The 22257-nt window shown below is 37.5% G+C and overlaps 2 protein-coding genes across 4 annotated transcripts; both read left to right on the top strand.

Annotated features, from left to right (window-relative positions):
* Positions 1-7760: 7760 nt before the first annotated feature.
* LOC116329478 (guanylyl cyclase-activating protein 2-like) lies at positions 7761-9468 on the top strand. The gene is made up of 4 exons (XM_031751504.2): positions 7761-7958; positions 8052-8201; positions 8975-9083; positions 9205-9468. Exons 1-4 carry the CDS (start codon positions 7761-7763, stop codon positions 9330-9332), a joined length of 585 nt encoding a protein of 194 aa, XP_031607364.1. The 3' UTR covers positions 9333-9468.
* A 3776-nt stretch (positions 9469-13244) lies between these two features.
* On the top strand, positions 13245-22207 carry si:ch211-210p4.6 (malignant fibrous histiocytoma-amplified sequence 1 homolog). Of its 3 annotated transcripts, XM_039604576.1 has the most exons (10): positions 13245-13335; positions 15025-15898; positions 17520-17817; positions 17926-18112; positions 18203-18396; positions 18735-19234; positions 19853-20010; positions 20102-20276; positions 20853-20920; positions 21024-22207. In XM_039604576.1, the coding sequence occupies exons 1-10, from the start codon at positions 13329-13331 to the stop codon at positions 21038-21040; spliced, it is 2478 nt and encodes an 825-aa protein (XP_039460510.1). In that variant the 5' UTR covers positions 13245-13328; the 3' UTR covers positions 21041-22207. The 3 variants fall into 3 exon arrangements, with proteins under 3 accessions (XP_039460510.1, XP_039460543.1, XP_039460589.1); XM_039604609.1 differs by lacking the exon at positions 19853-20010; XM_039604655.1 differs by lacking the exons at positions 20853-20920; positions 21024-22207 and having other exon boundaries at positions 19902-20010; positions 20102-20218.
* The last annotated feature ends 50 nt before the right edge of the window (positions 22208-22257 follow it).

Here is a 22257-nt window from a genome sequence, read left to right as displayed (position 1 = left end):
TGAAAGTAGCCATTAACTAGAAAAAACTTGCCATTAACTGGAAATTCTGCATAAATCTCTATTGAAAGCAAACCATAAAAATAATCAAGTTTCCTCCTCACAGGTTTTAACCCAGGAGATTTATACACCTGTTCTTTTTCATTTCAAGATGTCCATTCAAGGACAATTATATTAAAATGGATTACAACTTTCTTCTCTGCAGTTTTATAATATGGAAGAGGATTTGGGTTGCTCTTTTACTAAAATCGAACTTTTCTGACAATGCTGTATGATACACTTGAGGCACTTGGGGAACAAAGATAAAGCCAACTCTAAAAACGACCAGCAAAGTGATTTAGAGAAAAGGAAAAGAAAAACTTTTTTTCCTACTCAATGTAAAAGCCATTGAAAGCTTTCTTTTATACATTCTTTTATATGTGTATATGTTACATTCTTATATACTCTATATACCCTTTTTACAACCAAAATAGCAAATAAATAAAGAGTTGCATGATAACCCGAACTTGTTGAAAACCTTCAAATGTTAAACAGTTAAATCTATCCCTAAAACTATCTTATGGCTGTACTAAATATAGTATTAGTCGCAAACTGCAGTTTAGGCACTGTATATCAGACCTTTTTTTTTTACTCGGGCAGAAAAAGGATTTAAATTTCAATAGTAGGCGTGAAGATGCGAAAAAAGTAATATAAACAAAAGTATATTTAAGTAGCATGCAATGCACAAAGGCATAATAAATCTTTTTCTTTTTTTCCACAGCAGGCATTTTTGCAAAGAAAACACAGCTGTTATTATTCACATTAGTTAAGGCTCTGAGCCTAATTAGAGCAGTACCTTCACCAATGTCATTAGTAACATTTGTGTGTACCTACTGCATCATGTCAGAAGGGCTGCTGAGGGGAAAAAAACTCTGTGTAATTAGAAGATGTGTCATCAAAGTACTGTGTGAACTCTGTTTGGTGAAACAGGTAACATACACTGTGGGTCTTTCAATCTGCAACTGAAGTCGCTTTGAAGCCACCTTTTTTCACTATCTGAGTGTCTAGTATAGTCTAAAGCCTTCTTACATGACACAGTATGCTAAAACTGGACTAGATGCTTTATTGTTAACAATAGCTTTCCATCAGGGCAGACGAGGAAGCTTGATAGATATGCTGAAGCAAGGCTGAATGATTGGTAATGCTGGACAAATAGCACTGGGCTTTCCAGTGTATCTTAGCAAAACAAGTTAAGCTTGTAGACCAATCGTTGATTTGTGTTGGATTGTTGCTTAACATGTCCCACAGAAAACATTTCCACTTACATTTTATTGCCCTTCGTACACCTCCATGCTTCTTTGCTTGATTTTTCTTTGACTTACTGCTACCTCTCTTTCTGGATTAACTGAGCTTTGGTTTATTAGTTTTTTTTATTAGTTTGTTCAAATGGAAGTGTCCTCCACGTTATTTGGAATTTAAATATTTTGATTTCTGTTATCACTTCAAAAAACAGATGATCTTCTTTTTTTGCTTACATTCTGTGGCTGATTATTTATAAAAGCTCTGAGGCACTCTTGCTGCTTTAATCATTCAGATAAGCACTAAACAACCCACAAAGAGAAGGGCTGGAGAGAGCGTATAAATGCTGTGCCTTAACAGTTATTTATAAAAATGATGATAAAAATGTGTTTTAAATCATTATCGTGGTTATTTTGTGTCCCAGTTAAACTCTCACAATTATCCATCCATTCAAATCAAATCAAATCAAATCAAATCACTTTTATTGTCACGTCACATGTGCAGGTACACTGGTACAGTACATGTGAGTGAAATTCTTGTGTGCGGGCTTCACAAGCAACAGAGTTGTGCAAAAAACAAGCGAAATATAAAAATGGCTAATCTAAAAAGTAATAAATATATGTACAATGTATAAGGTATATACATTACTGAACGTGTGTACTAAATATGTTTTTCTACGTGTGTGTGTGTGTGAGTGTGTATATAGTGTGTATATACATGTTTTACAAATGAAATAAGTAAACAATAAAATAAGATAAAATAAAAATAAAAATAAAAAAAGCAAAAAAAAATAAAAAATAAAAATAAAATAAAATAAGATATGTAAAATATCTTATAACATTCATGTTAAAAAATCACTTTTTTATCATCTGTTTTGGAAGAAAAAAGTAAAGACTTTCATCCCATATAGTGGCAGTTGGTAACAGATGGAGGAAGTAACACTCACAAGTACAGAAAGCTCTTATAAGATATGAGTAATAGATGAAAATGGTGTGATTAATAGAGCATTGGTGTCGAATTTGAAGCGATATTTTGTCACCACCCAGTGGACATTTATCTGCAGAGCGCAAAAATATTGATCAACCCTATACGCTTTCTATCAGTGATCCTATTTTGAAATTTATCTAAAGCATTAAACAAAAAGTGTTATAAATGAGTTTTTGTATATCAGTTATCCAAATATAACTTATAAGTCATCTTGATGGATTTGAAAACAAAGTTTAAGAGCCTTAAAAGACATACCCTATAAAATAAAAATAAATAAAAGCTACAATTTGAGATACAGTATAAACAGTATTTCATGACATTATTGGTGCCAGTAATTTAGAAAAAGACAGTAGATAAAATTGAGCTTTAGCATTTCCATCTTTTAGCAGTTTTATAACTTTAAATGTTGTATGCCTCATACAAGGCATCAGGATTTTATTTGAAACAGTGTATTGTAATCTTAGTAAGCTTTAGTAGACATTCAGTGTGATGCACAGCTCCCTTGTCAGATCTGCAGTATCATAAATGAGTCTTGTCTTGTGCAGATGGAAGGTGCACACGAATGATAAATGCTTTTTTTTTTTTTTGCACTCCTTCTATGGTATTAAGCAGTTTTAAGTATATGAAAAAAATGTTATTCTGATATTGTTATATTATATGTAAATATGACAGGAAAAGCGTAATGATGAATGATTCTATATTTGGCGATAAGATTTATAAGCTTTAATTCATTTTATAAATTCTGCCACAATTCAATTGTGAGTAAAGTTTGATTGTTGGGTAGTGCCTGTGTTGTCAGTTGTGATGTATTCTTTTGTGTTTTGGGAAAGCTTCCCACCAGCATTTACAGTATATGGTACTTGCTTTCAGTGCGTTACATTACGAGAAACATTAATACCCAAATCCATTCAACTTTTTTTCTTCAAGGTTTTTCTGAACATGAAACATTTTGATTGTTACAAACTGATTAATGCATCAGTAAATGCACAACCCACTCTGTGCTTAGCCACAGATCCTGTATCAGGGGTACTTGAACCACACTGAAATGTGCAGACAGGTAGTTCAAAAAGTGAACCAATGTCACCATCTAGTGGACACAATCTGACAAAAGCTATAGGGTATTCTTTTCTTTTCTTTTTCTTCTTTTTTTACAATCTTGTGCTTTTTTTTGTTGATCATAAACATCAAATTCAAGCACAGTATAGCTGTAACCAATAAAGTGGGGCCTAACTGTTGTACACTATTTCATTACTACCCGAAACCTAATACTTTCTTTCTTTATCATCAGTCATAGAAGCACATTTATATAATACAAAGTCAGACATCACATGTTTGTTATTGGTAAAAATTATTTTGTAATTTGATAAAACATTATATAACAGTGTACAAATCAAAGGTTTTTATGAGAAAAATGTTAGAAATGCTCGTCAGACATCATGAATAGTCTTTTATTAAAGAGCATAATCGTGTCAAGGGCAACAAAAACCTTGTTATCCAGTTTTTTGTTGTTGGTTTTTTTTTTTTTGGTTATTGTTGCTTTATGTAAAATAAAATAGCACATAGGTTGAATAAAATATAACTTTTTTACATTGGGGGGTCTGATCAATCTAATCAATTTTAATTATTCATCAAACTGAATAATTAAAAAGTGCATGGTACAACTGGAATTGGCAGGACAACATCAAGACATAAATAGAATATTCCATGATGTCTTTCATTTAATCCTTTCAGACAATCCTTACAGTAAACTTCACTCCACATGATCACAATTGTGTTTCTAACTTTAGATCCATAATCTTGTGGCTATTTAAGACCGCGGGTGCTTTGCACTTTTTTACGCTGTGTTTCCCAAATATCTAGAGGGCTTCTAAATTACATCATGCTGAGTAACGTACCATACATATACCAAAGCACTATTACCATGAAGAAAACCTCAAATAAAAGCCCAAATGAGGATCAAAGGGCAAAGCTGTGCTTATTTAAACAACGTGCCAAGCTTCATTACCAGATCTTATCTGACTCCTGACCTTAGCAGCAGAGTCATAGCTTTAAGTTAATAAGGTAAACATCCCTTTGGCTCGTGAAAGTGAGCCAGAGCAGAATACATGGGGGTATCTTCAGTAAGACACTGGAGATTTGACTGGGTTGTTTGTTGCTTGTTGTATAATTTATGTTAAACATTTGATTGACCTGCCTTCTCAATCAACCTAAACTTCAGAAAAAGAACAAGATTAAGGGGAAAAGTGTTGAGTTTCTTTAGGGAGAGCAAATGCAGCAGCATCCCAGACTGAGCCTCGGAAAAATTTGTACACAAATATGTAGTTAAGGGGATGAAATTTTCAATTATAAAAATTGTTCATAGGCATGTTTTTCCATATACTGACATACGGTGTATACTTGCTTCTACAACATAGAAAAAAGAGAGAGGACTCTCTAGCCACCATTACTCATTCAGTTATAATGACATCATCACGGGGGCGACAGAGGCACTGCGCCCTCTGGTGGTTGGTAGAGAACAAGAACAAGAATCATTAAAAGGCATTTATTTCACATATTCAGTTATCTTTATCTTCTAATGATCTTTAATATAGGTACTCAGTATTGGATTTTAGTTGCTTAAGTTGATTTATATTCTAACTACACACTGTACCCAACATTTGTTGGAAACAGGCATATGACAACCGAACAAAATGACTCTACAAAAGCAAATTTCATATTTCTTTACAGAGAAAGGAGTGTAAGAGCAAAGTGTCATATTATAGAAATGATTTTTTATTTTGTTCTAGTAGCTACTGAATGGAATGTGTTTCTATTCTAGTTTTCAGTATTTTAATAGATTTGCTCTCTTGTAGAAATAGAAAAGGAGGCAGATGAGGTGGTTCGGGCATCTGACTGGAGAGATTATCTTGGCTGGCTTGGCTCAGTGTGCCCCCAGATGACCTGAACGAGGTGACTGTAGTGAAGGAAGTCTGAGCTTTTCTGCTCGGACTGCATGTCTCTGCAACCTGAACTCAGATAAGCAGTAGAAAATGGATGGATGGATAAAACAGGGAGTCAGTAAAGTCTTCGACATGATTACACCAGACATAGTGGTGGCATATCAACTTCTGCTGAGATTGTCTAGCAAAACTTGAGCAAGCCAACTGCAGAATTACAATAAGTCATATACAAGAAATGGAGGCAATGTGTGACTAATTTTATAATTAAGATTACATTTACAAATGATTATTTCAGCTGCAGTCAATATGGTGAAGAGTTTGGAGCGAGTTTAGGGATGCCTAATTTTAATTAGGATTTCGGCTGTGTTCTTCTTTATTTATTTTTAATTTTTTGTATAGATAGATTAAGAGATAAAAGTAATCAATGTCATAAATAAATACAATAAATAGAAATAAAAAAAAAATAGTCTCCTGCATTCCGCTTGTAACAATAGCATGTACTGAAATGCACTTTAACCCTGCTGCCTGAGTCTGTCCCTGCTGCACTTTGGGGAAGTATGTTAATCTCAGTGCAAAAAGGGATTTGCAGATAAAGCCTAACACAGCAACATAATCAGATCAACAAAAGAAGAAGCCACTGACCTCTTAAAGATTCAAGCCAGCGATGAAGCAGTGATGAATTTAAAACATATGTAAGGAAAAGCAGCAGCATGTTAAATATGGAGAAGGTTGTATAGGTGGTTGGCTTCCCTCTCTTACAACCTTCCCTATTGATACAGTCCAAATGAGCACTAAAACAACTAAAATACAATAACCTTTTGTTGCAACTCTGAGAACTGCCATGTTTAACAGACAAAAATACATATCATGGTTGATACATGCAGTTACACTGAACACATTTTTCTTTTAGACCTCTATAATCTAGAGTAACCTCTAATCAGATCTCAGGGATTTAAGTGTGGATCACACTGTTAAAGTGCCAGCTAACAAGTGAGACATCAGCAAAAAGGGAATTCCAAGTTACATCAGTGATCTCAGGCAGATGATGCATTTAACCTCATTGTGATTGAAAACATGATTAAACACTGCTTACCAATGCCACTTTTTCTGCAATACAAATGAAAAACAACTGGATTTGTGCCCGCTTGTATTTGCTGGAAAGGATTCAAGATACAATACAAAGGATTTATATTCTTCTGAAAAGCTTTTTTAATTAAAATTCACATTTTTATTATTTCAAACAAAAGAAGAAGAACAAGAAGATGTTTTAACAACATTATTAAGCATCAAACAATATTCTTAAAATGATGTAACATACTAATGGCTAACTTGGACACATTTAGGGATGTTTTCACTCTATAGGATTTGGCTCTCTAGCCTGTGGTGCTTATGCAATCCATAAGATGACCTAGAGCGTCTTAGTCGCTTAGCTTCTTTTTTCTAAATAGAAAAGAAGCACTGGTTAAGGATTGCAAAGTGAACATGAGCCAGTCAACACTTACATGGACACCTAAGTAAGCAGTAGACTCAGCCAAAGCCATATGTTTGTATAGGAGCTTTAAAAGCAAACCTTTGGTGATTCCTCTGGCATAAAAGTCAAAGTGTGAACTGCTGCTGGAAATGATTTTGTTATTTGGTTAGTAATCAGAGAATTGAAACAGTAAAAAGCAAAAGGATCTCCTTTGGGTCTTTGTTTTGCTACTGTCTGCAAATTAATGTGACAAAACCTAAACTGCCTCACAAATCTGCAAAGATATTCAAATTTTGTTAATATGTAAGAAAGTAGTACATCTGGCTATTCTTTTTTTTTTCCTCACCAGGAGTTAACTTGACAGAGACCACAGAGAGAGTCCAATGCAAGGTTGAAAATTGGTTGTTTTTGGAAAAGAATTTGAGCCTGGAGTCCAAAAATAAGGACAGGAGTACAAGTTATGTTGGTCATGATTTTTAACAACACACTCTGTTTGGGAAGTAGAGATGACCAAAGTTCAAGCTGCAAAATCTTCCCATTCTGGCTGATATTGCATTTCAGCTTGTATTTCTCTTTGCATTCATTTTGCCTCATTGAACCAAATTTTGCGAGCTTTTGACTTTCTTTTTTTTAATTTCTTTATTTATAAATTAATACATTTGAAATAAAGACAAGATGTGTCCTTTGTCCCTTGCTAATTGACTCCCATCCATTGCTGTTACACTAATATTCACTGATTTATTTTTGTTCTTTTTACAGACACCAGTATACTGTATGCCAATTAGAGTGCACACACCATTCATGTTAATGTTGGAATACCACTGGTGTCGCTCTTCTGAGTTTGGTTTAGGCCCACAATTAGCTACAAACCTAATTAACTCAGCAAGAGGAAACCCTAGCAACGTAATACCACAGTAATCCCAAGGCCACTAATCACCTGCCCCATAAAGAAACTAGAGCTCTGTGATTCCAGTGGGTTATAAAAAAAAACACCTAAGAGTGTCAGACGTCCATTTTAAGTCTGTCCAACTCATCGTGGAAGCTGTACAGAAAGGTTTCAGGACTATGGACTGAATTACATGACAGACATGGGGCAGGCGCAGCAAACAGAGAGCATTGAGCAGATAGACATTAAAATCATTCAGGATATGTACAAAAAGTTTGTTTTGGAATGCCCGAGTGGATTACTTTTTTTGCATGAGTTTAAGCGTTTCTTTGGTGTGGATGCTACAGGAGAAGCTTCTGATTATGCAGAGAACATGTTTCGAGCGTTTGATAAAAATGGGGTGAGAGAATGAAAAGTGCTACAGCCTGGCTTACAGTCATATCATGAAATGTGATACAGTAACCAAAATGTTCTCATCTAACCTGTCTTTTAGGACAATACAATTGATTTCCTTGAGTTTGTGGCAGCACTAAATCTTGTTTTCCGTGGAGACCTGGAGCACAAACTGCGCTGGTCATTCAAGGTGTATGACAAAGATGGAAATGGATACGTGGACAGGAACGAACTTCGGTCAATAATCGATGTAAGTCCTAAAGGTGAACCAAAATAAAAATATTTTCTTTTTATAAAATAGCAATTTTATGTTCAGAACGAGCATCTCAGTGTATTTATGTTTTACATTTTGTCTAGAATAGAGCTTAGATATACTTCACAAGCTGTGGTCTTTGATATGTACTTCCCTAGTAAAATTCCTAATATTTGCTTTTAGTGTCAAGTGCTGTAGAGAGTATCCAAATGCTTTAAAAGCACTGTATCCTTCACATTTCACTCTATTTCCTAACAGAGTAAGTGCTGAGAATTTAAGTACAAAAAAAGACAATAAACCTTGCTTTTTCAAGCAAACGTGACTCTACCAAACATACATTTCAAATGACTTATGGTAGTCTGCAACTCTAAATACATGATAATTTGACTGTGTTATATGTTTAGCCTGATAAGTCTCATATACTGTTTTTTTTAGTTTAGTTCATAAGCTAAGGAAAATGGAAAGAGAGAAAAAGAAAATTAAAGGGCTTTTTAAGAATGAACTATAACTATTGGACATTTCTATTTCTGATGAAGAATGCAATGGGTTCTGGTGATACTGTTATTTATGTGATGCCCATAATATTTCCAGTTAATGAATAAATTTGTCTCTTATTGTGCTCATTTCCAAATCTTCAGTTCAATATTGTATTGATTTCTGCTATTATTATTGTTGTCTTAATTATTGTTTCATTTACATAACAATGTGTACTAAAATTTCTAAGACATAACTTTATATATTTTCTTATTTTATTAAAATTATTTGTCTAGAGCATCTATCGGATCAAGAAAATCTCCAAGGACAACACAAGCGATTCCTATCTTACTGTCGATGAGGTTGTTGATCGAATATTAGCAGCTGTTGATACTGATGGGGATGGTGAGCATTTTTTAATCATGATAATTAACCTGCAGTGAATGCAAATGTAGATAGGACAAGAGTGGAAATGGTGAAAAGATGAGAAAATGAGTCAGGTTTTGCTGTTTCTTGTGTTTTACAGGTACTGTGAGCATGGAAGAATTCATTAGAGGTGCACAGCAGGACCCCTGGCTGCTTAATATTTTAAAGCTGGACATGAACCCTGCCAGATGGGTGATGGACCAAAGGAGAAAGAGTGCACATTTCTGAACTGTCAAAGCACCTCAGCTTTTCCCAGAGAGAACAATCTTGACTATTATCAAGGGTCCTTGTTTATGAAATGGAATTAGATTCACTTTTGGTCTTACTGTAATGTAGAAAATATCTTTTCTCTAAGCAATCTCTATACTTGACATATAAGCGCTTTCCTGGATGGTTATGGGATTGCAGAATGGGATCTAGAATCATAGTTCTGTATTTCTGCCCCACTTACTTTAATGCAGAGGTAACAAACTTCATAGCTGCATGTTTAGCTCTGTTTGTCCTTTTTTCTATACCATGTGGTCTAACTTTAATTCCCTCAGCCATCATCTTCCCTCAACTTCATTGGTGCTGGCATTATAATATGCTCTTTTCTTTCTTCATAAACTGTATACATTATTTGAAATGATTTGAACAGCTTTAATAACTCATACACACACACACACACACATATATATATAGAGAGAGAGAGAGAGCAAGAGAGACAAGTACAGCCTTCTTTTTTATAAAGTTTATGCTGTAAATGATGATGTAATTATTGAATCATTTGAATGTTTTTTTATTTTTGTTTTGATAACTACATGATTATTGTGCATATCAATGAAAGTGCAGCACAGAAATATGGTTTTATTTTCTTTAAGAAAAACAAAAACATAAGATAAATAAGTCATGCTGCCATGCTGTATATATCCAACATGTTAAACCCTTTTCTAATGTGCAGAGATCCACTAGTTTTTGTCTTGAAGATCTATGGTGCCATCTAAAGGTGAACTGCAGTCCTCCCACCAAGTCTCACTATAAGTTGGAATTTAAAGTGAATAATAAAAACAAACAAAACAAAAGAGAGTAATAAAAAAAAATACAAAAAAACACAACTTGTGATTTGTGGATATTTTTTTTTAATCAGGTATCCTAAATACTAAAGTGTTGTCTTTGATTGGCACTCTTTATTAAGACAGAACAAATGAACAAATTATAAAGTAGTTGTCATGAACTGGTCAAAATGACAGCGTTGGACCCAAAAACAGACTCAATGCTCTAGAAGAACTATTTACAGGTTTTATGAATAAAAACATAAATTCAAGACTTAGAACATGACCCAACGTTCACGAAGGGCCAAGAAACGAGGTAGGTAACGAGGCCAAAGAATGCTACACGAGAGGAACACAGTCTGTTGAATCCTGGTCAAGGTGTCTGTGAGAGTGTCCTGGGGAATGCACCCGGAGAGGGAGAGTTGTCCAGTTCCAAGAGAGTGACGATGGGCAGAAGGGCAGATGGGAGAACGAGATGAGTATGGAATCCTTGGTGGAGGTCTTAGGCTACGTTCACACTGCAGGCGAAAGCGCATCAAATCCGACTTGTCTGACCCTCTGCGACCCATATCCGATCATGGTGTGACAGTTTGAACAGCACAAATCCAATATTTTCAAATCCGACCTGGGTCACTTTCGTATGTGGTACTGAATCCGATACATATCTGATATTTTAGAAAGAGACTGCTGTTTGAACGGTCATGTCGCATTAAATCCGTCTCTTACGTCACTGACACAAGACAGACGCCAATTATCAGCGCTGGAGAAGCGCCCAAGAAGACATCGTGAATGCTTCCTGGTCATCCAGTGTAGATGTTAGTGAAACTGTTGGGAAGACAACGTTGGAGAAACGTGAACATTTTATTTATACTGTATAATCTGCAGATTCTGACAGAAATCTGCAACTATCCTTTGAAGCACCGCTCCTCTCTAAAACAGCAATAAGGATAATTATTAGGCCATATGTAAATAACAAAATAACTTTACAACTTAAAGCAAAATTGGGAAATGTAAAGTCTGAAACAAGTCTTTATATTAAGGGCCATCAGTCAAACAATACTTTTTGGTCTGGGTCTAAACAGAGCGCGTTGTGTGTGACGTCTTCTTTTGTGCATGCGGGCCGCTTTGAGGGCCGTGAACGGTTCACACTAGAGCGCGTTTGCTGTCACATTTTATTTGTAGTGTGAAAAACCAGACAAAAAAATTGGATTTGATCAAAAAATCGGAATTGAGCATCAAGACCTGCAGTGTGTTAGCAGAGGCATTACGACCAGCGCCAGGGAGTAACGCAACAGGAGGTGGATCTGCTTGTGACTTTTATGGGCTGTTGTGCTTGTTACAAATCACAAAACATTCTGTTTTAAATTTTGCACATGATAATAGAAAAACTAATTTAGTATGTGAATTGACCTGATCTTCCAAAATAGATACCAAATCAATCCATTGCTTCAATCTTTTCTACAAAACTGCAAAACTGTGAAGACACTAATTCTAGAGCCTGCACTCTTACGCGTTATTCTCACACAGACTGTGAATTTAACACAATTTTTAACCTTAACTGATTGTCAAAAACATTTATCAGACATGTAAGACTTTAACCTTGAACACAATCTTACATCATTCTTTCCTCTCTATCTGCTAACTCTTGCTATCTTTGGGAATGAAACAATATTATATTTGCATTTTCTAAAAGCCAAATGTAGCAACTATATTTACAGGCAGCAAAACAGATGGCTACATTTGGTTGTATTTGCATGGCTCCAGTTAAAACATCCATTATCTTCTGCTTTTGCTCTTTTTCTGCTTCTGTAGTGCTAGTTAAATGCTTAAGATGGTAAAACACAAACTGCATCCAGGGCACAAACAAATGTATAACACTGCTAACACAACTTCGACTCTTGACAAGCACCTGAAACTTTAACCTCCTAAGACCCAAACTCTTTCACTGTATGCATTTTTAAAATCTCTTTGCTATCTGGGCTGTTTGGGACCTGATGAATGTAAAAACAAAGAATTACCAGATTTTTTTTTTTACCTGATTTTTGTTTCTGAGAGAAATGAGATCCACATATGAGGACATTCGTTTTAAATTTCGATAGAACGGTGGCAGTATAATGTCCTCGTAAGTGGAAATCAGGCCCTTGTGGAGCAAAGTTTTGTATTTTGGTCTAGACATCTCAAAATGTGATGTCCACATACGTGGAGGTGGGAAGTGTTATTTCCCACCTCTGTACAGAACCTAATTTAATCACATATAGGGTGGCTGTAGCTCAGGAGGTAGAGCAGGTCACCTACTGATCGGAAGGTTGGTGGTTCGATCCCTGGCTCCTCCAGTCTGCATGTCAAGTATCCTTGGGCAAGATACTAACCCCAACTTGCTCTCCGATGCATCCGTCGGAGTATGAATGTGTGCGAATGTACTTAGTAAGCACTACGTATAGATAAAGTGCTTGTGAGAATGGGTGTGATTGGGTGAATGAGGCATGTTGTATACAGCGCTTTGAGTACTCCGTGAGAGTAGAAAAGCGCTATATAAGAATCAGTCCATTTACCATTTACCAATCAACTCAGCCATTATCAGTTCACTTCCCTTTTTCTGCTGTGGGAGATATAAGCCAGTATAATGAGCAATGAGCCCTCTCTGTTCAGCAGCCTTCCTGAAACCCCCAGATGACTGCAAACCACACAATGTTCCAATGTGCTCTGTATTCAAAAGCTGCCTCCTTTACACACTATATGAGCTCTGTTACTATAGTTGAATGCAACAAACCTGTAACTTTCACTGTCTTTGGATTGTGTGTCACAGATGCTGTCAGCTGAAACAAAAAATCCAGTGTAAAAATATGTATAGGTAGGTAGAGCAGGTTATCTGTTGGTTGGTGGTTCGATTCCTGGCTCTCCCAGTCTGAATGCCAAATATCACTGGTCAAGATACTAACCCCCCCATGAATGTGTATGTTAGTTAGAAAGCGTGTTAGTGTTGTATAGAGTGCTTTGAGTACTCCAGTAGAGTAGAAAAGCGCTCTGTAAGAAAGAATCAGTCCATTTACAGTAAGTAAGGGATATTAATCATCAGTGACCTGTTTGCCTCATAATCAGGAAGTGTGCTGAACAGTCAGAGCTGTTCACTTCCTGATTTAATGCTAAAGAAGTAAACCGTCCTTCAATTGCATGAGAAGAATTTCACAGTCAAATGGCTGGTAGGTAACTTGAATTCTACTTCTAGTGCTAATATTGTTTAGGTCTGTGACAGTTGTTAAATGAGACATTTTTCAAGGTGTTTCCCCATAATGCCTTCTAGAGGAAGCTGAGATTGTGTGGCTGTGAAAAACAGATGTGAAGACAATTTTAAGGGAGCTTCCCTAGCATCAGAGAATTTTCATGTTCCAAAAACACTTCTACTGTTGTCATTGTGTTAGAAAGAAAAAAAGAAGCTGTCTTGTCAAAATACATGTATGGTAGTGCTATACGATACTTTACAATACTCTATAAATGTAGGAGAGAACAGTGTGTCATGATTTAAGAGATGAAACATCATTAATCTGCAAATTCTGCAAGAATTTGTATGACCACTAAATCACAATATTTAGTTAATACAATACAAACTCAGCCTTCATATTTTAATGTATGTTGCAGCTGGGTTTCTTGGAGACCTAGAATGTAAATGGACGAGTTTCTAAAGCGTCAACTTCTGTTGTTTAAATAGGATATAAATAAAATAGATGTGACAGTCAGAACAAAGGGATTCAGATTTAGGTTGCGGTATATTTTTCCCCAAAAAAATAATTTAACAAAATTCAGTATCAATCCTATCATGCTAGTATCGATCCGATATCAATACCAGCATTGATATCAATACTATGACTATTTGGATCAATCGGCCTACCTCTAGTGTATGGCCCAAGTCATATGTTAGTAACAGGTTTGTTTCTAACATATGTATTCTCTGTGTCTTGTGACCCTTTGAATCACAGTAATAAGTTGTAGATTAAGTTAAGTTCAGTACTGTAGTTACACATGTAGGGGAAAATATAACTAAAGTTTAAAAGACCTAATTTAAGTTTCATCAACCATATGTCACGGTTCTGGGCCCTCTGGGCCCAGCATTTAGTTTTTTCTTGTGGTATTTTTGTATTATGGGTTATGTCCTGGTTCATTAGTAGTCTTTAGCTATCCTATTGTGAGATTCTTATATTCCCTGTGTAGTTCTTTGACTATTCAGTATTGTGTCTTTGCTCTCTGTGTCTCTTTCTGTGTGGCTGTGTTTAGATAGGTTATGTGTGTTCTTCTCTCCTTGTGTTTTATTCTGTCATGTTTATCTGTGTTCCCCAGCTCATTATGTCCTCTCTCTCCCTCATGCTCCTCCGTGTTCTCTCTCTCCCTCCAGTCTGCGTCTCTGTGTACTTCCTGTTTTACTTTGACAGTCTCCCATCAGTGTGCGTCATGTTCTGTTTTGCTCTCCCCCGTCTCGTCTGTGTAATTTGTGCCAGCCATGTTCCCAGGTGTTTCCTCTTGCCCTTTTCCCCACTTGTATTTAGTGTCTGCATTTTTCTTTGCTTGTTGTCGCGATCTCCATCATGCCTCACTCTGTGTTCCGTCCGTCAACCTGCCTATTTAATTTGTATCTTCAGTTTAGTTAGTTTTTTTCCTTGTTAAGCAATAAAGCTGTTTTTTGAGTTTACGTTTCATTTCCTGGAGTCTGCGTTTTGAGTCCTTTTTCTGCCTGCCTGCACACAGCCATGACACCATATATGAGATGGAGGAAGTGGCTGCAAAGCTTTTTAGGTAGATCCAGCTTCTAGTCTCTGATTTATAGGATTGTACCACACAACTCAGTAAAATTGCTTTATGAAACGGTGCCTAGTTGTTAACCTATTTTTGTAACACAGCAACCAGTTGGGAGGTATGGGATCTATCAGGACAAAAACTGAAGTACCTTCCTCGGGACCTTCTGGCACCAGTTACTTTGTGTACAAGTGTGGACTTGCAGAGGAACAAACTAAAACGTGTCACCGGCATCTCCAAAAACACCAACATCACAGAGCTTAATCTGTCCAGGAACAAGATAATCGAGTTTTCTCAAGAAATCTGCAACTTGGAAAATTTACAGACACTGTATATAAATCATAACTATGTCAGATCAATTCCAGAAGGAATCTTCCCGCATCTTAGAAATTTAAAGTTCCTAAAACTCAGCACCAATCGACTGGCTAGGCTTCCTTCAGATATAAACCAGTGTACCAGTCTTACTTACCTGGATCTTTCCAAAAACTGCCTGCAAAACATCGAACCACTAGTTGGGCTACCAAAACTTAGGGAGCTATTGGTTGAGAAGAACCAGCTGACAGAGCTACCATCCCAGCTTTTCCAGAAAGGCAGCTGTGAGCTGACCAAGTTCAAGGCCATGGGTAATCCACTAAGGTGTCCACCAGAGGAAGTCTGTGCTGGAGGGGTCATGGACATTCAGAGCTACTTCCTTCAATTGGAGGAGAACCCCAATGCGCACACTGCCTGGACAGTTAAAGCAATGTTTCTGGGCTCTTCCATGGCTGGGAAATCTACACTCTGCCGCAGCCTTAGGGAAGGGAAGCCTGTGGCAGTTGCAATGAAGGATCGGACAGAAGGAATAGATATCACTCAGCTGTACACCCAGGAAGTCCGCTTCCTTCTCTGGGACTTTGCAGGGCAGGAGGAGTACTATCTGACACATCATGTCTTTATCACACCAAGAGCACTTGTTATCCTTACTGTCAATTTGGCCAGGTGAGTAAATTATTGTTTCTTTTTGATGGTTATTTTGTCAAATTATATGACTACCATAGTTCTTTTATTGGCCTTCCAGCTATCTAAAAGTTATCTTTCTAAAAGAACTGCTTTCACTAGAAGGTCTTTTTAATGCTTTGCAATTGTATATTTAACCTTTCTTTTAGAAAGGCATAAAGGTACATTTGCCTCCATGAACTTGAACCAGATATATTCATTGATAAAGGAACAGCGGCACAAACATACCTGACTTAATGTTCACTTTACTTTCATTTTCACTCAAATTTGGTTTAATTTTAGGCAACTATATATAAAATTTCCCTGCTCGCCCCTGTGGGCGGTCAATCCTTCAAGCTCGGGTCCTCTACCAGAGGCCTGGGAGCTTGAGGGTCCTGCGCAGTATCTTAGCTGTTCCCAGGACTGCGCTCTTCTGGACAGAGATCTCCGATGTTGTTCCCAGGATCTGCTGGAGCCACTCGCTTAGCTTGGGAGTCACTGCACCTAGTGCTTCGATTACCACTGGGACCACCGTCACCTTCACCCTCCATATCTTCTCGAGCTCTTCTCTGAGCCCTTGGTATTTCTCGAGCTTTTCGTGTTCCTTCTTCCTGATGTTGCTGTCATTCGGAACCGTTATATCGATCACTACGGCCGTCTTCTTCTGTTTGTCTACCACCACTATGTCCGGTTGGTTAGTCACCACCATTTTGTCCATCTGTATCTGGAAGTCCCACAGGATCTTAGCTCGGTCATTCTCCATCACCCTTGGGGGCATCTCCCATTTTGACCTCGGGACTTCCAGGCCATACTCGGCACAGATGTTCCTGTACACTATGCCGGCCACTTGGTCATGGCGTTCCATGTATGCCCTGCCTGCTAGCATCTTGCACCCTGCTGTTATGTGCTGGATTGTCTCTGGGGCATCTTTCCATAGCCTGCACCTGGGGTCTTGTCTGGTGTGATAGACCCCAACCTCCATGGATCTTGTGCTCAGTACTTGTTCCTGTGTTGCCATGATTAGTGCCTCTGTGCTGTCTTTCAGTCCAGCTTTGTCCAGCCACTGGTAGGACCTCCCTCCGTGCTACCTTGATCTTAGCCTCTAGCCTCCTTCTCCATGGAGGATACTGCCCCTTGTGGCTGTTCAACTTGTAGCCAAGCATCTCACTGATCACTGCTGCCGTATTGTAGATCAGCTTGTTAGTCTTGGTAATCGTGGCTGTAGGTATCGTCCGTAGTGCTGCATTAACATCATCTAGCAGATCTTCTGAGGTCTATGGTTCTATGGTTCTATATATATAGATATATATAGATATATATGTGTTTTTTTTTTTGTTGTTGTTGTTTTTTATGTGCCCAGTAATGTGCCCAGTACTTATGACCAAACACCGCCCACCCTACTGATATTTACTTGAACAAAAACTATACATTGAGTTTAGTGCTCATTAACCAAGATATGACAAATGTGTAAGTACCAATGACACCCAGCATCTGACAGACCAATAGCATAACCGTACAAAAAATAAATAAATCTGTGTGCGTGTGTGTGTGTGTAGTTAAATTTATGCCACTGTTATTCTAAGAATTATAAAATGAGACAATAACGATTCTGATTTTCTATCAGCTATAGCACTGTAAACCCAGAGTCTTTCAAAGACCAGATTTGGTTCTGGTTAAACAACATACAGTTACGTGTGCCAGATGCAGTGGTCATGCTTGTAGGAACACACTGTGATCAGTGCAGAGACCTGGAAGAGGTAATGGAGAAGAAGAAAGACATTGATGAGAAGGTTAACATAATGCTGGCAAACAGAAAGATGGTTTTAAAGTACCAGAAGAAAAATCTGGAAGAAAATACAGACACATTTCTCTACATGGATCAAGTGGATGAGATTGATTCCCTTTTAGACTACAATTTGAAGGTAATGATTGGTACGATTAAAATATACCATTTTAAATGCCACACAGGCCCAGTGAGGTGTTACTGTGGATGTAGAGCATTTTACAGTTTTCCTTTACCTTCCCTTCAGGTGTTGGATCTTCTAACTCTTGACTGCACAAAGATTGAGGATATTGTAAGATTCAGAAGTCATATTTTGAAATGCATTCAATCAGAAAGCGCTTTCTTGTGTTCTGAGACCATCTTACCACAAAGTTACGAAGAAGTGGAACAAGCCATCCACACACTTGTTACACTAGAACAGATTCCTCAACATGGTAAGTCCAGTTAATGACTGTGCACTTTATTTAGTAACATGGAGAAGTTGTTTTTGCTTTGTAATAAAATGTATCCATTTTCTATGTCAGGTATTATTCTACTTGAAGAACTTGGTGATTTAATAATGAACCATGTAACACAGAGCAGAGAGCACCTCCACTCCATATTGCAATTCCTCTTGCGATATCTGCACAGAATTGGGGTTATTATTTGGTATGAAGATATTGATGTGCTAAGTGACCGAGTGTTTATCCAGCCTTCATTCCTCATTTCTATGTTCAAGGTCAGTAGCTGTTTTTCTTTTTTCAGAACTACGTATGTACACACTACTTGAACCCTTTCAAAGTACAATGGTTTCCTTTGGAAGCATTAATGTGAAGATTCCTGGTAGTGTCGCTTCCACTTTAATTTTCATTCAAAACAAATTACCAATAAATATAATATATACATGGATCAGAAGCCAGTTAGGTTAGGTAAGACCAAAAGATAGCACTGGCCACCTTCAAACAAGCAGCTACACTCTTTTCATCCCTTTGCCTAAAGATTTCCACAGAATTCACAAACTACACTAAACTACTGTTACCACAGTTTTACTCTCCTCACTGCTTTCTGTGACTGCAGACCATTGTGAGACATGACCTGGTGCAGCAGCTTGAGGGAATCTCAAGAGACCTACTCATGCAAGAAGGAGCTCTAATGAAACAAAAGTTCATCTGGGTGGAGGACTTGCGGTCCAGAGGCACCCTGCACAATGCAGCCCTCCGCATTTTAGTCCGGAGGGAGTTAGAGAAACTGGTCATAGATGATGATGACTTGGTCAGAGAGGTAGTAGGAAACAAAAGGGAGGAAGGCATCATTCTCACCCTGTTGCAGCACTTTGAGGTTTGCCTCCCAACTCTTGTCAGAAGCCCCATGAACCCCCAAGCACCAGAGTTCATTCCAGGAGAAAAGCACTGGGAATCAGGCAGGGAGTCGAAGAGAGACCCTGATGGAGCTTGCCTCTTCCCCATTTATCTGAAGGATGACCTCATAGTATGTCAGAAATGGGGTGAGAACAAACAGGATGATCTCAGAGTGCACGTGTACATCCTTCCTGAGGTTCCACATGGCTTCTTTCACAGGTAGCTTGGAAAAATTTAATCGTTTGTCACTGTCTATAACAGGGGTAAGCAACTCCAGGCCTTAAGTACCAGTGTCCTACAGGTTTTAGATGTATCCTTGATCCCACACAGCTGATTCAAATCGCTAAATGACCTTGTCAACATGTCTTGAAGCTCTCGAGAGGCCTGGTAGTGAAGTTATCATTTGATTCAGGTGTGTTGACCCAGGGTGATAGCTAAAACCTAGGACACTGGCACTTGAGGCCTGGAGTTGCCTACCCCTGATCTATAAGATAGTATATGATTGCTATTTTCAATTGTATGTTGGTTTTCACTGTTTTCAAGTGTCTATATAAAAGACTCAATTATGCGCAATGAAATTCACACACACACACACACACCACTAGCACCACAAAAAACTCATTCAATAAGCTAGTGAAAAGATCCATTGTGTCCTTTTTTATGTATAATGGCACACTTTCACATTTAGACTTTCTTTGTAAATTTCTTCAGTTTCCAATGTTTTCATTGATTTATAATCCTACATTATTGTTTTTTTTTTCTTATTCTCACTCCACTCAAAAACCTCATGAACCATAAATCTTCTAATCTCTCATGGTTACCACACGTAACCCTTAGACTGATCATTAAGACGTGTTCTCTTTACTCGACTCACTGGGTGGGAAAGGAGCAGTGTCTCCTCTGCTGTGGAAACAGACTTGCTCTGTTTAGACAGGGGGACAATGATGGAGATTCGTTTATAGAGATACGCTGCCGAAGACCTGAAAAGTATGAAGGTAAAATGAAATCTGTGGTGTCTTTTATTTTAGGACCAAAAAGAGCTCAACAGCAACAGCAGAACTACATGTAGCTCATTTCTTTTCTCAGAGTTTCGGCAGATGTGGGATCTGATCTTGGCAGTGATGTCCAAGCTGTTTGGGCTGTCAAGGCAGTGGCCGGGACTGACCCAGCAGGTGCACACACCCTGTCCAGAGAGAGGCTGTCTGCATTATTTTACCTGGAGGGACTGGCAGGAATTGAACAACACCAACCTTTACAGTCTGTAAGTTGTATTTCTTAAGATTTCATCCCTGATGCCTTTTCAGAATCCTAGACTATGGTTTAATCACATGTATTCAGAGTTGTGAGGATATTTCGGTTACTTGTGGACTGATCAAAACCAACATTTTTTAATGTGTATAAATATACTGTGTAGCTGCTCCAGTATTGATAATTGTGACAAAAGCCCATTCTCAGTTACTGAAGTTTTTGTTGTTGTCGTATTTTTCTAGTAAAACTACTAACAAATCACATTTGACTAGGCTTTGCTTGCATGCCTGTAAAGAATCTGCATACATTTTTTTAACTGTACAGTACAGTGAAAATGCAGCTTGTTAATTATTTGTCTGAGGCAAAAGTTTTGTGCACGTCTTCTGATATATTTCCACTTGCAAGCAGTGATCAGAAATTCCAATGTTCTGTGCTCTCCGACTTTTACCATTAGCACCGGTGCTAAAACAAATTACTGTTAGCTTGTAACAGATAGCACACATAACTAGAATTGACTTGTTTTTCCCCTCTCCCAGTTTCATTATGTGTGTTCATTTGGTTATTGTTTATATGTCTTTATTTTTTACAGTGTGAAGGAGGAAAAATTAGTTTGCCAGGGAGGCCATACACGACGAACAGAACTGATTTTTCCAAAAGGTAAATTGATGTCTGCTTTATTCTATAAACTAAAGGGGAAAATACAACAACAACATGTGCATTGTTTATATTGTTATTAATCACCACTGTGTTTTCTCTACAGCTGCCACTTTGCAGTGATGACTATGAAAATGACGTCAAAGAAGACAAACACAGCATCACAACCTCTTCAGCAATTTTAAAGTGGCAAAATGTTTTTTGTGCTAGTCAATTTTATCTCCTTTTTTAGGTGACTGATATGAGTATTATTTGGAAACTATTTTGTGGCAAGTGTCACTCTGAGTATGAGGTTCAGGGCTGAGGCTGATTTTGTAACAGCTGTTTTGCAATAGATGTATTACAAAATACTCCAGAAGACTACTTGCATTTCTGTTTTTAATATGCAGCGTTTCGGTGTTTATGTGTACAATGGCAGCCTCTGCTGGCCCTTGACGACTGTCGTCTATGTTTGTCTTTGTGAAGACAAGTTGTACACCTTACAGTGTTACATGACAAATTACAACTGCTGCATGTAAAATATTTAAGCTGATCTTTAATAATATGATAGTCCAAATCAATCCGGTCCTGTAAAAACTCCTGATATCTGCTTGCCACCCCTGTATTTCTCTAGTTTTTCATCAGGTTCTCAAAACTCACTTCTAGTGCTGGCTAATGCTGCTGCCTTCAGGGTTTACTCGTAAATGTCTTGAAGAAGGTTTTATTGTTTAATCCTTGTAGTCAAAAGAAATTACATGTTATTATCACACAGACTGTCGCTGTCATGTAAAAAATACACGTCAGATTATCAGATATTTTTGTAGCCTTTTTTGTAGCCACTCGTGCCTGTATGGAAACAAGGTTCTCACAGTAAACTGAACTGTGTAGTCTGAGGGTAACCAGATAGAACAGAACCCAGTGAGTTAAACGTCCTATAGCTCATATAGCAGTAATTTTCTGTTCTCTTCTGTCTAAAGAGGGAAATCGACTGTCTGAAGTCTATTTCTGTGTCTTCTGTTTTGGGAATAACCTGCTTAAATGTAAATCTGACAGTTCACGTTGAAGAATGAGGTAATCTAATTGATCACCTTCTGGACGTACACAACTCACGTGTTTTTCAGAAATATTTATGCAAATGTTTAAGACCCTCCTCGAGTTCACATTTTGGGTGATTTTTCTTTTAGGAATTTACATCTCAGCTATGTAACTCTGTCTGTCTAAAAAAAAAAGAGGGACAAAACTATAAGACCATGGCACCTTGGTCAACATTCACTTTAACGTTGTGCCGAGCAGCTAGAGAAGTCTACATAAAGTATAATATATAATATTTTTTAAATAAAGGACAACACAAATGGCTTATT

This window comes from Oreochromis aureus, linkage group 1, assembly GCF_013358895.1.
Source record: "Oreochromis aureus strain Israel breed Guangdong linkage group 1, ZZ_aureus, whole genome shotgun sequence".
In the NCBI taxonomy this organism is placed as follows: Eukaryota; Metazoa; Chordata; class Actinopteri; order Cichliformes; family Cichlidae; genus Oreochromis; species Oreochromis aureus.
This window is presented reverse-complemented; position numbering and strand designations above follow the sequence as displayed.

What these genes read in the sequence shown, in the direction of transcription:
- si:ch211-210p4.6 (XM_039604576.1), top strand. An exon ending in CTTACTGTCAATTTGGCCAG is followed by an intron (nt 15,899 to 17,519) that starts GTGAGTAAATTA and finishes ATTTTCTATCAG; the next exon opens with CTATAGCACTGTAAACCCAG. An exon ending in TTTTAGACTACAATTTGAAG is followed by an intron (nt 17,818 to 17,925) that starts GTAATGATTGGT and finishes CCTTCCCTTCAG; the next exon opens with GTGTTGGATCTTCTAACTCT.
- LOC116329478 (XM_031751504.2), top strand. Translation starts at nt 7,761, where the DNA reads ATGGGGCAGGCGCAGCAAACAGAGAGCATTGAGCAGATAGACATTAAA. An exon ending in GAGCGTTTGATAAAAATGGG is followed by an intron (nt 7,959 to 8,051) that starts GTGAGAGAATGA and finishes CCTGTCTTTTAG; the next exon opens with GACAATACAATTGATTTCCT. An exon ending in TGTTGATACTGATGGGGATG is followed by an intron (nt 9,084 to 9,204) that starts GTGAGCATTTTT and finishes TGTGTTTTACAG; the next exon opens with GTACTGTGAGCATGGAAGAA.